This window comes from Jaculus jaculus, chromosome 4 (genome assembly GCF_020740685.1).
Source record: "Jaculus jaculus isolate mJacJac1 chromosome 4, mJacJac1.mat.Y.cur, whole genome shotgun sequence".
NCBI lineage: Eukaryota > Metazoa > Chordata > Mammalia > Rodentia > Dipodidae > Jaculus > Jaculus jaculus.
This window is the reverse complement of record NC_059105.1, coordinates 57,582,435-57,597,779: the sequence shown is the minus strand read 5'-3', so window position 1 is coordinate 57,597,779 and position 15,345 is coordinate 57,582,435. Positions and strand designations below refer to the sequence as shown.

General features: G+C 36.7%; 1 protein-coding gene across 1 annotated transcript in view; it reads left to right on the top strand.

Annotated features, from left to right (window-relative positions):
- Itga4 (integrin subunit alpha 4) overlaps positions 1-15,345 on the top strand; it is an 82,850-nt gene that overhangs the window by 20,622 nt on the left and 46,883 nt on the right. Inside the window, exons 10-15 of the mRNA XM_004660285.3 lie at positions 3,168-3,279; positions 6,307-6,401; positions 9,702-9,792; positions 10,382-10,427; positions 11,245-11,399; positions 15,055-15,209. Coding sequence (XP_004660342.3) covers positions 3,168-3,279; positions 6,307-6,401; positions 9,702-9,792; positions 10,382-10,427; positions 11,245-11,399; positions 15,055-15,209 — 654 coding nt within the window. The remainder of the gene's footprint in view (positions 1-3,167; positions 3,280-6,306; positions 6,402-9,701; positions 9,793-10,381; positions 10,428-11,244; positions 11,400-15,054; positions 15,210-15,345) is intronic.

The window sequence follows — 15,345 nt, the reverse complement described above, 5'->3', positions numbered from 1 at the left end:
TCTGAAGTAGGCTGTATTGAAATTGCTTTATTTAAAGTTTTTAAAATATTTCATTGTTATTTATTTATTTGAGAAAGAGGGGTGGGGTGAGAATGTGCAAACCAGGGCCTCCAACCACTGCAAATGAACTCCAGATGCATGTGCCCCCTTGTGTCTGGCTAACATGGGTACTGGGGAATTGAACCTGGGTCCTTTGGCTTTGCAGGCAAATGTCTTAATCACTAAGCCATCCCTCCAGCCCTTTACTTACAGTTTTTATGTGTTTAGTAGGTGAAATTTCTTTTAGTTTAATTTTGATATAAACCTAATTTGAAATAATGATTCTTACATATACTTTAAAATGTGGGCATTAAATAGTTCTGTACTTAAGGTTCTTATATATTTTTGTAAATTATAAAATGTTACTGGATGTATATGATGAAGAATTCAGTGTTTGCAAGTTCTTGACTTGAAAAGCAAAAGAAGTGCATTGATAACGTACAAATGCAAATCATGTAGATTATACTCCTGGAAATATTAAACTGATATCACTCGTTCCTAAGTAGATATATAAATTGTAAGTTGGTAGTTACTGAATGTGGTTCCATTTTAAATCGTGGGCAATCTTTACAAAGAAGCTGATGACTTAATTGAATTTAAAGAGTTCTGTTGCCCTTGTCTTTGCAGCCTTGCTGCTTAACACTAGATCAAAAGAAAGAATTGATAAAACCTCATTGGAATCTTCTTAGTCAGTTCCATTGTTCTGAACATAACAGTGAGCTTGTGAGGAAACTGGTCCATTTCTCATGAAAAAAATGTCTTTCAGTCAGGATTCAACAAAATGAGTTCTATTTCAAGAAGATATTTATAAACTTTTTGAAATGAGTTTCAGATTATTTAATAGGGATCCATTTTAAACATGAGACAATGCAATTTAAAAGAGGAAGCACTGTAGTCTTATAAGGCTAAGTATGTGTGGAGAGTTCCTAGGCCGTCTTTGAAGTCAAATTGAATGATAAGAGCATGCTGCCTTTACAGTGTCCATCAGAACATCACCAATGGCAATGCACAAAAACCATACTTTCAAGGACATTGTATACTCCTCTGTCTTCCATATGTTTGCTATATCCTCATGTGCCAAATGTCTCTTATATTTCTCTTTACAACAAACCATTTTTTGAAAATAGTTTAAAAGTAAAAATCACATCTGAATTAAGCAACATAGAAACTTCCCACCAAAATCTTATACCACTACAATATGAAAACCAAATAAAAGTGGAGCTTTTTTTTGCTTGGGCGCAAGGGAAACATCTATCTGCTCGTGTGGCTTCTTTTCTTCCCCTCAGATTTCCCCAGAAGTCTGCTCGTGAATGCTGGGTTAGTTATAGATTAATCTTTCTTTTCTACCTAACCTACTATTTTTTAATCCTCTGCAATGGTACCAGCTAGGTGGCATACTAAACCTATTTATCTGGTTTTGCATTGTCTCTCCTACTGGAGTATTGATGCAGTGTGGACAGGAATGGTGTCTGGTTTATGGCTATTTTCTCAGGGCTTACAGAAGTCATGGACAAGTAGGTGCTCCAGAATTATTTGTGAATGAACTCAAAGAAAAATGCTACTTACATAGCTCAGGCTTCCACCTAATCTTTAAATTAAGTAGATCTCAGGAGTCCCCTGCAACCTTCTGGTCACTTCTCTCTGTGACTGGAGAATACTTGAAGATAAATCACCACTTATTTCTCTTGAAACTTGTTTTATTAAATCTGTCTCTCCTCTATCCTTCCAGGAGCCTTCCTTTTCTTTAGACACTTTTCTAGGAGCCAAGTAATTCTATCCCTCAATCCTTTGGTTAAATCAAGTCATATGAGTAACAGTGGTTGCATGTATAGAGTTGAATTAATCTTGTTAGTTCATTCAGAATAAAATAAGTGACATTTTGTGATTGTCTGGAATTAAACAAAGACTATGAAAAGAGCCAAGAATAATTTTAGTAATGACCACAGGATCAAATAAAGACACCAATCACAGGAATAATCAATAGATTGCCATATGGGAAACAGCATATATTAAATACATGTAAATGTAGATACAATGTATTTTAGGTCAAGAATACTTCACAGCTGAAGTACTATTTCAGGAAGACAAGAGTAGGAATTTTCCATAATACAATAAGCATGGAAAGACATTTCAGGAGAACAGCCCTTGTGTGCATATGGAATGATGAATAGATTTGTTTCAGAAGACACAAGCATTTATGAGTAGAATATGAATTTATTTTTAGCACACAGGATGGATGATCAGAGTTTGTAAAGAAGATTGGTAGCAAGAATCGTAACAGCTCCTTATTGCAACACTATCAGACATCTTTCCCTAATAATTCACCTTCCAATTCTGAGATACCAGTGGGCCAAAGCATTGCTGTAGGACTGTTTGCAATGGCAAATTAAGTCTTGCTACTTAACTCAGAAACTACCACTGACTTCCTTCTGTTCACCACAATTAACAATAATTTTCTTCCACCTTGCCATATCATAAGACTGAAATTTAACTGTGTTGTCTTTTTATATATGTCACTAATTATAGCTAACTTTTCTGGTGTTTGTGTTTTGCTGATAGCTTTTTTGTGTATCAAAATTATGCCTTCCTTTCGAGATACACCTCACATGCTTCCTCCTTATGAAGTTATACTCATGTGGACATTTGTGTTTCATGCTAGTGACATTCTTTGCTTACCTTGACTTGACATTTTTCCTTTGTTTCTTGTTAGCACAAAGTAATTTGTACTTCTAAATCAGTTACATGCTCATGTTAAGCCCTCCTCACATCTGTGGTTTCTAGGGGTAAAGGAGTGTGATTTACGCATACACTGCCTTGCACTCTGTCACCTGTTTACTCTGAACAGTTCATTGTCTTCAGAGAGAACCCAATAATATGGGTTAAATTGAGTTATCAAAATGATTTATTGACTTTTCAAAGATAGTGCTCATGAGTTTGACACTGGTATGTCCTCTGATCTCTAATCACACTATTTTATAAGTTGGTCTAATAAATATTTTTTGAATTGAGCCAAGGTGTATACTAAAGCTCAATCTGTAGCTGGACACATTAGAAAAATCCATATTTGGTTATAGCAGTGAATCATGTGCCAAGGAGTTGCATAATGACACTATTTCCTTTCCATCTAGGGTGCAGTCATGAATGAAATGGAAACAGTCCTCACTGGAAGTGACAAATATGCGGCAAGATTTGGGGAATCTATAGTTAACCTTGGTGACATTGATAATGATGGCTATGAAGGTAATTAAAAGAGTATCTAATCTGGTACTTGCTTTCTAGTATGAAATGGTTCATGGAAGAGAAAATTGTAGTAATTTTGTGTGGCTTGTCTTTCTATTAAAAATGGAAGCAGGAGTTTGGAGAGATAGCTTAGACGTTAAGGTGTTTGCCTGCAAAGACTGACAACACAGGCTTAGTTCCTCACCATCTACATAAAGCCAAATGCACAGTGGCACATATGTCTGGAGTTTGTTTGCAGTGGCTAGAGGCCCTGGTGTGTGCTCTCTCCCTCTCTCTCTCTCTCCCTCTCTCTCTCTCTCTTCTTACAAATTAATAAAAATATTTTTAACAATGAAGTCAGAATGGTATACTATTAACCATTGTTCTCTTGAACATTATATCTGATGTCCTAATTGTCAATTACTCTTCTTTGTCTTTGTTCATTGAGGATGATATTCAAAGTAAATCAACTTATTGGTTTTATAGGCACCACAAATTTTATTTACAATTATTTTAGGTGTTTCTAATCAATGGTGCCTAGTAAACAGTGATATTCAACATTTTTCTATTTTAAGAAGGACCTCAGCTTTAAGAATAAAACGTGGGTGAAGGTGTGTGTGATAGGCTCAGTGAACTACAATATTTAACTACTATACAATCAAGGAATAGGCCAAACCTAATTGAGCTTGGCTGCAAAGCTAGAAGCCCCAGCTATGCACTTCCCATTCCACTTTTGCCTTCCTAGAGGATTTGAGGGGCTCCAGGACAGAGGTCAGAGCAGGGATGAGAAACAACTCGGAGACACAGGGATAGTGGGTGTTTACCAGCAAATGCGGAAGAAATAGTACTGCCTCAAGTGTACATGTCTTGGATATTAGTTTGGCTTTGGAAATACCTGTATGCATCAACATTCCCTCTTAATGTTTGCTTTTCTCAGTCTGTATGAGGTAGTAATTGATCTATCAAAACCACACACAATGATGAATGGGTATCAGACAATAGTGGAATTTTCTAAAGTTCACTGATTTTTCCAGAATTCAGCGAATAGCTGTTTAGCACTTATTTTGATGGCACATAATAGTTTTTTCTAGATATAGTCATTGGTAATTAGTATATGGTTTGTATTAGGGTAAAAGATGCTTGGTTAGTGAAAGTAAGTAAATACTGTCATAAATTCTTGCCATCTTACTTTCTTCTTGTGAATAGCAGTCAGTTACTTTAAATGTATAAAATTCAATGTTCTACAAAAAGGTCAGTTTTTTTGAATACATATTTCCAGATTCTTCTCAAGTATAAAATTGTGTAAGATGTCCTACCATTTCTATTGAAAAATGAAAAAAGAAAAATATATGTGTAGATCCATTTGGTTATTATGATTATATATATTTTACCATGACATTTATGAAATCTTATTACTGTTGATAAGGACCAGCAGTTCTCTTATGCCTATCGATTATAGATTTTCTGTTAGATATAGCAGACAATGTATGGAATATTTGCCATAAACAAAGGGGTGGCATCATTATTGTATATTGTAATAAAATGAAAAATTAAATTAAGACCTAAAAAATCAACCTTATTTATTGGGGAATGTAAGTATCCTACTTGATAAGAATCTGTGAATAGAACTATGCTCAAGCATCCTGATGTTTCACACATGTATAATGATGTTTTTTATGAGCACAAATTCACCCTTCATCAAAGTCCATTGTTTACTTATTATTCCTGCACATGGTGGTTTTTTGATAAATTTAGGGAAGACCACTCACTTTTTGTGAATGTTTTCAAATGCATGTATGTGCATGCTCATGCAAATGGACTTTTATGGCACTGTGACATCAGTGACAGATGGATGTTGTGGCACATGTCTATAATCCCAGCCCTGAGAGACTGCAAAAGGAGGATGAAGGGTTCCAGGCCAATCTGAGCTATGTACCAAGTTTTAGCCTGTGCTATGTGGGGATACCCTGTCTCAAAAAGAAAAAAAAGCCTATGATATGCCCACATTGTTCATATTCCCAGAGTTGTAAAAGTCATGCAGACTAGGCAAGTTTCCTTCTCTTACTCTAGTACCTGGGAAAGTCCCAACTGATGTGGCAGTGGTGTGAAAGACACAGCAAGGCTCCTGCCTGTCTGAGGTAGGAAAAGGATGTTACAAGAGACCTGCAGAAAGACTGATCCTTGGCTTTTATGTGCACTGGGGTTCAGGCAAAAATGCTCTTCCTGAGGGCTCTGCACACCCCACTCTAACAGTAATGCTTTATGCTAAAAGATGATTATTCAAGTCACTATTTTTAGGATTTGCATATATTTGCACTTTCATTGCATTTGTAATTCATAACACATTTACGCCGAGTTACCATTCCTCTACTTGGTCATGTTTTAGTTAAATTTTCTGTTGCCCCATCAGTAGGCATTTTATACGTTTTAAATATTATCAGGAACTATGTGATTTTATTCTGAGCATGGGACTATAGTGATCATGTTCTAGGAGTGAGAGCATCAAGAGAGAGAAATGAGTAAGTGGGCCCAGCAGCAGAGCTGGGAGCCCACATGCTTCCAGCCTGTCAGAGTGCTCTCCACCCACCCACTCTGCGCCTGCCGTCCTCAGTCTTTTCTGCGTCATCAGTGCGTCTTGACGTGCACATTTGCTTTTTCCTAATGGAGTGGTAGTTTTTATTTGTAAGAAAGAGTTTTCTTGTTTTGGCATATGTATTAAAGCTCATGTAGATTAGTTTTCACTGTGCATTGTTTGTATCAAGAACTCCTGGGGCTGGATAGATGGCTTAGTGGTTAAGGTGCTTCCTTGCAAAGTCAAACGACCTAGATTCTATTCCCCAGTACCCACATAAGCCAGATGCACAAAGATGTGTATATGCCTGGAGTTCATTTGCAGTGGCTAGAGGCCCTGGCATGCCCATTCTCTCAGTCACTCTCTCCTTCCCTCCCTCTCTCTCTCTTTGTCTCTCAAATAAATCAATAAATATATAAAATATTTTTTTTAAAAAAAGAATTCCTTACTTTCCCACTGTTTAAATACTCCAACAGACATTGCTATTGGGGCTCCACAAGAAGACGACTTGCGAGGTGCTATCTACATTTACAATGGCCGAGCAGACGGGATCTCATCCACCTTCTCACAGGTAACGTACATTCTATGTTCACAGGACCCACTGGTGATAACAGTGTCCTCTGTTTCCAATCAATCATGTGGACTCATTTATCTTTGTTTCTTCACATACTCAGCACTCTATTCACTGTTTTCTTATAACAATGCTAAATAGTCTAATTTTAAGGGCTTTAACAATTTTCTTTAAACCATTTTTTTGTTTGTTTGTTCATTTTTTAAGGTAGGGTCTCGCTCTAGCCCTGGCTGAACTGGAATTCACTATGTAGTCTCAGGGTGGCCTCAAACTCATGACAACTCACCTACCTCTGCCTCCCAAGTGCTGGATTAGAGACATGTGCTACCATGCCTAGCTTGAACCATATTTTTTTTGTTGATAACGCTAATACTGCTAGTTTCTTTTCATTCTAACTTGTCTGTAGTCTGTTTCTTTTCATTCTAACTTGTCTGTAGCCTGTTAAAGATGTCTCAGTGTATTTCATTGCATTTCTGTTCTTTTTTTACATTTATTTATATTAGCAACTTCTATAATTATTGACAATAACCCATGGTAATTCCCCCCCCACACTTTCCCCTTTGCAACTCTACTCTCTATCATTCCTCTTCCCCCTCTCAATCAGTCTCTTTTATTTTGCTGCCATGATCTTTTCCTCTTATTATGATGGTCTTGTGTAGGTAGTCTCAGGCACTGTGAGGTCATGGATATCCAAGACATTTTGTGTCTAGAAGAGCATGTTGTAAGGAATCCTACCCCTCCTTTGGCTTTTACATTCTTTCCGCTACCTCTTTCACAATGGGACCTGAGCTTTGGAAGGTGTGATAGAGATATTTCAGTGCTGAGCACTCCTCTGTCACTTCTCAGCACCATGGTGCCTTCTTAATCATCCCAAGGTCACTACCACCTGGAAAGAGAAATTTAGTTAACCAAAAATAGTATTAATATATGGTCATGAATATTAACAGAAGTACCTACCAGACAATGTGGTAAGCATAATATATGCATTTAGCCAGACACCATCAAATGTTACACCCCTAGGGCTCATGAAAACCCCTTCATGGATTTTCATTATCAGTCATGTTTTCCTTCCCATGGAGTGGGTCTCCAGTCCAATTAGAAAATTATTGGTTTCCCCGATAACAGACATGCCACTGTTGCACCTGTTAGCTCATTTGGCCTGGCTGGCTAAATTTAAGACTTGCAGTATCCACTGCTGAGTATCTCCACTGATTTTATTTCTCTCTTTCCCACTGAACTGCATGTAGCATAGCTTTTCCCAGCTTTCTGACAGTTGGTCTACACAGAGGAAGTTTTAAGCTCAGCTCCAGCAGGATTTCTCAGTGACCTTGCAGCCCATGTATGTAGAAACTTTAGCAATAGTGTCTTAGGATTTATTTCTGATAGGAAATCAAGAACCTCAGAAATGGTCTGTAATTTTTGGGGGGTATCAGGGTCTTCCCTGGCCAAAAATTCACTGGAATTCAGTCCCATCCCTGGCACTGAAAATTTTCTAGTAGCAAACTATGGCTTCTGGGTGTTCCATTGTCCAAAAAAGTAGGTTTCCATATGACTTATTCATATCCTGTTAAATTTTGATTAACCCTCCCCCCCCCTACCCTTTACACAGTATCATCCCCTGACCTCATTTAGGCCTTTCTACCTCCATTAATCTGTTCTTCTACTTGAATATATATAGTACCATCATTCTATTAAGTCCCCCCTTCCTCACTTTCTATTCCCTTTATATACTCTTTCTAGCTTACTGAGCTCTGATACTGAGTTTTATTCCACCTCCTATAGAAGTCCAATCATTTATACCTAGGATCCACATATGTGAGAAAACATGTGACATTTGTCTTTTGGGGCCTGGGTTACCTCATTAAGTATAAACCTTTCCAGATCCATCTCCTTTCCTACAAATTTAATAATTTCATTTTCTTTAGCACTTGAGGTAATGGCCATATTATTTCAAGTATGCCCATTTGGGCTTGATTAACTGTGTTCTTTCTTGTAGCCAAAACTTCATATTCCCTGAAGCATGCACAGGGAGATCATATTCACACATGACAACATGTTTTCTCAGTGATTAGTTGTTAAGATAGTAGCATCTTAATAAAAAATCACACTCAAACTCTGAATTTCCTTTTATATTTTATTTTATAAACTTTAGTCATTACAATGTATAAGATGGCCTATATTAAAATTCTTGGAGAAAAATATTTTCTAAAAATCTTTAGTGGATTCTATATTCTTTTTAGAAAAATAGTTTTTTATTTACTTGCAAGGTAAAAGAGAGACAGAATGAAAATATCAGCATGTCAGGGCCTCTAGCCACTGCAAATGAATTCTAGAATGTATGTGTTATTTTGTGCATTTGGCTTTAAATGGGTACTGGGGAACTGAACTGAGGTGGTTAGGCTCTGCAGAAAGGCACCTTCACCACTGAGTAATATCATCTCCAGTCCAGATTCTGTATTCTTAATTGCACAAACATGAGCAAGTGGCTCTCTACCCTTAATATTAAAGTAATATACTTATTAATTAAAAGATAACTGATTTTCCCTACTATAGATCACTACATAATGCTTGTAAATCAGTGTGTAGACATGAAATTATATACCTACCAGATAGATTGTTAGCTTGAATTGCTATTCTTAAATAGTAGGAAGCAATCTGGATAAATCAGAAGTCTTTCATCCTAAGTCTGGGTAGTGGGTAATGCTAAGAGATTATAGACATAGGTGCCATAGTTTGCAAATAACTTGTTTCAATATTTATATTGGTTAAGGAAGTAGGTACAGAGATTGAATGAAGACTTGAGGATAGGAAGTAAGAATTGTTTTGGAAAACATCTGTACTACATAATTTTGTCTTTGTTCACAAAGCAATGGTTTTTTTTTTGTCACAAAATAGGTGTGAGCTCTCAGTTACAAGCTGAATAATTTTCTCTCTTAGAATTCTGTGTGACTTAGATACAGTGCATTTAGTTAGTAAAGGTGTAGGGCATGGCAAAGATGATTCATCATTAATCATTACTTTACTGAGTTATTAGGTATTCGAAAACTTTCCTTGGCTGGTGAAATGGTTTAGCAGTTAAGACACTTGCTTATGAAACCTAAGAAGTCAGGTTTGATTCTCCAGATCCCACGTAAGCGAGATGCATGTGGTGGTGTATGCATGTTAAGGTCATGTGCAGTGGCTAGAGGCACTGGCATACTCATTCTCTCTCCCTCCCTCTCTTTTTCTGTCTCTCCTAAATAAATAAACATAATAAAATATTTAAAAAACTGTTTCCCATTCAACCTATCTATTTTTCAGAGAATTGAAGGACTTCAAATCAGCAAATCATTGAGGATGTTTGGGCAGTCAATTTCAGGACAAATTGATGCAGATAATAATGGGTATATAGGTGAGTATCGGATTGCCACATTCCACAAATCCAAATAATCTATATGGTGGATGGTGCTTCACGGTGAATGCATGAAACTGCTGTGGAACCCAGTTTATTGAGGATTTGTGACTTCCAGTTTAAGGCTTTCTTCTGTTCAAAGATGGATCAGAAATGATGACATCATTCTTCAGCTTTACATTGTTATGTAATGTTGTAGTCCTTGACCTAGAAGAAGATGGAGGTGTCTATGCAGGTTAATCCAACATGGTGAAAAGCTAGAAGGAACTTTTTCTTTTATTTTGAAAGGAGCTTTCTGGACAAATTTTTATAATTAACAACATTAACACTTTTAGTAAGCTTACAGCCTAAACTTTCTTGCTTTCTTTCTGAAAAGAGGAACATTATAATAAATAAATAGATTCAGACAAATGAAAAATTAAATTTAAGATGCTAGCTTGTCTTTTCTAATTAATTTTATGTAAATAGTGTTTTCATATAGTAAGAAGGTTATATGCAGTTAAGTATTTGTGGATGAAAAGTAATTCTCTTTGACTAATGATGATCATTAATCTGGGTTGCTATTATTTATTTATTTTTAATCCTCCAGATGTAGCAGTTGGTGCTTTTCAGTCTGATTCTGTGGTGTTGCTAAGGTAAGGCTGATGCGTTTCACCTCTTAATGAAAATCAAACTTAATTGCAGAAGATAAAAGGTAGTTTTTAAAGCAGTGGTCTTGTTCATGATCTTTGTGGTATCCTGAAGTTTGTTCATTGAGCTTGAGGGCATTTTTAGCACCTTACAGAGATATGATTAAATCATCAGAGAAAGTTAATGCTTTTAGAGATTTAAATGAAGATTGCTTTTTATCTGTGCACAGAAATAAAATTGCATATGGATGCCTATATTATTAGTTAAACATTTTAATAATATTTCATGGCCAGTAGAAACTGACAAAGGAAATGTAATTATCTTTTTAAACTGTATTTATTTTATTTACTTTTTGAAAATCATTTTTATTTACTTATTTGAGAGCAACAGAGAGAGAAAGAGGTGGGGGGGGGGATTGGGCACACTGGGGCCTCCAGCCACTGCAAACGAATTCCAGATGCATGTGCCCCCTTGTGCATCTGGCCAACGTGGGTCCTGGGGAATCATGCCTTGAACCGTGGTCCTCAGGCTTCACAGGCAAGCGCTTAACCGCTACCATCTCTCCAGCCCTCATTTACTTTTTTATTTGAGAGGGAGAGGGAGAGAATGGGCACACCAGGGCCTCTAGCTACTGCAAACGAACTGCAGATGCATGTGCTGCCATGTGCATCTGACTTACGTGGGTTCTGGAGAAATGAACTGTGTCCTTCAGCTTTGCAAGCAAGTGCATTAACTACTGAACCATCTCTCCAGCCCATAATTATCTTAAGGAAAAAAAATGTAATTCTGCAATTAATATTTCTGATTCTATTTCCTCCTTAGGACAAGGCCTGTAGTGATTGTTGATGCGTCTTTAAGACACCCTGAGTCAGTAAATAGAACAAAATTTGACTGTATTGAAAATGGATTGCCTTCTGTTTGCGTGGATCTAATACTGTGTTTCTCATACAAAGGCAAAGAGGTTCCAGAATACATAGGTAAGTGTGCACTTCAGAACCAATGCCTGCGCTGACCACTCATTCACCTTACAGAGCTTTTCTGAGCCCTCACTGTTACTGTGGATGGATATTTCACCTTTCTTTAGAGCAGAATGGAGCAACTGTTTGGTTTGTACCTCATCTCTCTTTCTGGGTTCCATGAGTTGTTCTAAACAATGAGTGGGGAATATAGAAGTTTTAGAGCCCAAGGCAGGAGGAGAGCAAGAGCATCACTTTCTCTATGAGTTAAGGGTAAACTCTCTGAGTCTAGCCATGAAATGTGTTCAGAATAGAGAGAGTCACCACAGCTTCTCTGCTTTAAGTTTTTTATCATTATTACTACCGTTTTTTTTTTTTCTCCACACTATGTAGAGTGGAACCAAGGCCCTCATGGGTGTGAGAAAAGCTCTGTATCACTGAACTATATCCTTAGCCCTCCTGTTACTGATGGTGTCTGGCTGTTTCCAAGTTCTTGAAGTCTTAAAGAATTGAAGAAAGGCACACATGAACAGAGAAGCAGCAGGAAGTTTTATTAAGAGCAAAAATGATAGTAAAGGTTTGAACACACTGCCAAGAGGGGCACTGGGCCACGAGAGTGCAAGTACTCTAGGGCCAGGGGATTCTGTCTATGGAATCTACCAGGGGGAGAAAGTCAGTTGGTAGGAGAGAAGTGTTGGTGGTCCCCAGGTTTGGTTGTCAATATTGGGTACTTTGACCTTTTCTCTACTTGCATGTCCCTTCCCTTGATGTATCTGATTTTAAGTATATGTATGTCCAGACATACATAGCCACAGATAAATAGGGACTTTACCTCAAAGTGTACTTAAGGGATAAAGTTTGCCTTACCTCACACATGCACCCAAAGCCAGTCTAGGCTGGATAGTTCCCTGCTATTCTGATCCTGCATATATGAGAGAGTAAATTTGCATATAAACTAATCACAAATAATGAATTTTTTCAAAATATATTTCTATATTTATTTATTTGCAAGCAGAGAGACAGACAGATTGGGTGCACCAGGGCCTCAAGCCACTGCAAACAAACTCCCGATGCATGCACCACGATGTACATCTGGCTTTACATGGCTACTGGGAAATTGAACCTAGGTCCTTAGGCTTTGCAGGCAAGTGCCTTAACTGCAAAGCCATCTGTCCAGCTCACAAATATATTTTTTTTTAATGGAAGGAGAAACCTAGTTCATTGTCTGCAGTGGGGTGTATGTGCAGCTTGGGGCAGGTAGAGGACCCACATTGCCAACATGGTGCCCAGATGCATTGTGAAGAAAAGGGTGTTCTTTGCCCACATTAAGTAGTGTCTCATGTTGCTAAACTACTTCTCTATGCTTGGGTGCCTCACTACTGCGCCATTGATCTAATAAGTCTGGAAGCACTGACCTGTGGCTCAAGACTGCTTTATAAAATCTATATATTATGTGGATAATTGAAGAATCTTACCTTGAGTCTGGACACTGATTTTAATTTCTAAGTTACATACATAATATGTATGTGTGTATGTATGTGACCATGTATTTATGTGTATTTATACATCAACATGTGTCATGCATTTCCACTACCAGCTCCTGAAAACTGTTTTCATTTTACTACATATAGGCAACTCTTGACTTTTAATTGTCTCAGAAGAAATTAGCATTGGTGTGGCTCATCTAATATTGTGGTTCAAATCATTCATATGTGTTGATTATATTCATGATTTTGCAGACTTTTGTCATCTAAACCACATGGAAGGTGGATGATATTTATTGAGCAAAACTATGTGTATGTAACAAAGTTTCCAGAGTGAATTAGTTTGCAATAAATTGACAGAATGAATGCAGTATCTCTACTTTAAAGGACACATTTTTAGTTGTGCTCTGGAGAAGTCCTGTTCAGAGCTGAAATAGTAATAATATGGTTAGGCAAAGTCTTTAATTGGTTATTGACAAGACAACTGGCAACTTGGGAGTATGACTCCAGTGTGCATTACACATTAGCACAGGCAGCTGGTAGATGATCTGAAGGATATACACTGAATAGATGAGGTCGTTCTCCTTCCAGTTCCTTTGCACCAGATATTTCTTAAAATGGTTGAAAACAAATATATGAAACTCATAAATAATCAGTGTTACTATAAAAATATGTTTTATAAAGGTCACACAATAACTCCTTGGTAAACATGTTTCATATGGTAAGCATGTTTAATAAAGCCAATACATTCTCTTTCTCTCTGGGAGTAGATTTGTGTTCACCTACTTTTCATTTATTTTTCCTTGGGATTGGACTTAGGGTGATGAATTTGTAGGTAGCTATTTCAATTACAGCTCTTTCAGTCTGAGTTATTAAATTAGAGTTATTGTAATTTTGAAGTCAATTGATTTGGACTTTATTTCTTAAATAAAAGGATGGTTGGAAGATTTATTTGAAATGTATAATAGAAATACTGGTTTTATGCTTATGTTTCCTTGAAGTGAGTAGGTAAAAAATATTTTCAGAAGAGTAAATTGGTTCTAAAATATAAATGCACATTCCAGGAATTACGTAAGCCCTTTTAAATATCACTCGGGATTTATTGCTCTCATGCAACAGGGGCTCCTCAGCAGACCATCAGGCTTAGCTTGCTTTGTAAAGAACCCACGAAATTCAGGAAATGGATCTTTCTTGCACAATCTGGCTTCAAGGTTTTTATAACTTTTAATATTTTTTTCTTAAATTTTACTGATCTGAAACTGTTTGGGAATAAACCCTATTAAGCTACTACAATATTTTAGTGAATGTTTGTGTATGTCTGCTTTGCACAAATTAGCAATGAAAGGTTGAACTATAAATCAATGGAATGAGAGAGGATGAATATTGGAGACATGGACTGAAAAATGATTTTTTAAAATGTTTTATTTATTTATTTGAGAGACAGCACAAAAGAATCAGAGAGAGAGAGAAAGAGAAAAAAATGGGCATGCCAGAGCCCCCATCCAGTGCAAATGAACTCAAGACCCATGCACCTGACTCACATGGGTACCGGAGAATCAAACCTGGTTCCATGGGCTTCACAGGCAGGTGCCTTAACCACTAAGCCATCTCTCCAGCCCAAGAAAGCTCATTTTGAGTTAACACTTTATCAAGGTTTCATTTATAAATCAAGTGTTCATCTTATGTATAAAAATTAAATTTAATTTGCCACACCCTCAAAGAAGAAATCCATAGACATACATGGACCACATTACATTTGAAATTATTCATATAAGCTCATAAGATAGATTTCTCTTAAGTGGTGTTTGGGCCAGATCTCTACCTCTGTTTCCTTCATCAAAGGTTGTATGAACCAAAAGACTTTAGGCCTTACTTAGTAGTTTTATTTTTTGTAATGGCTTTGATACTGTGGTTCTGAAATTTATTTATTTATTTATTTTTATTTTATTAGATTATGGAAATAACTAAAAGACATTACATTAATAACGTAAACCTAAAAGAAATTTATAAATTATTTTTATTACATAAAAATTATAAATTCATATTTTACTTTTATATTTTAGCTTAGATTTTTAAAATTTTTCTAATGAAGAGAAGTTGAGGTATTTCAGTATGAAATATAGCTGTTATCACCTCAAAGATAATGAATGCATTGATTAACATTAATTATAATTCTCTCTATATTTTTGCAGTTTTGTATTACAATATGAGTCTGGATGTGAGCAGAAAGGCAGAGTCTCCATCAAGATTTTATTTCTCCTCTAACGGAACTTCTGACATCATTACTGGAAGCATGCACGTATCCAGCAGAGGAGCCAACTGTAGGACACACCAGGCATTCATGCGGGTATGTAAACTGCTGTCAGTACTGTTAATGCAGCATGCTTGAGTAAAACTTTGCTGCATGGGTATCTGTGGTGGTTTGAATGGGAATGTTGTCCCTCATACAACTCATAACTTATAACAACTCCCTTGTTAAAATC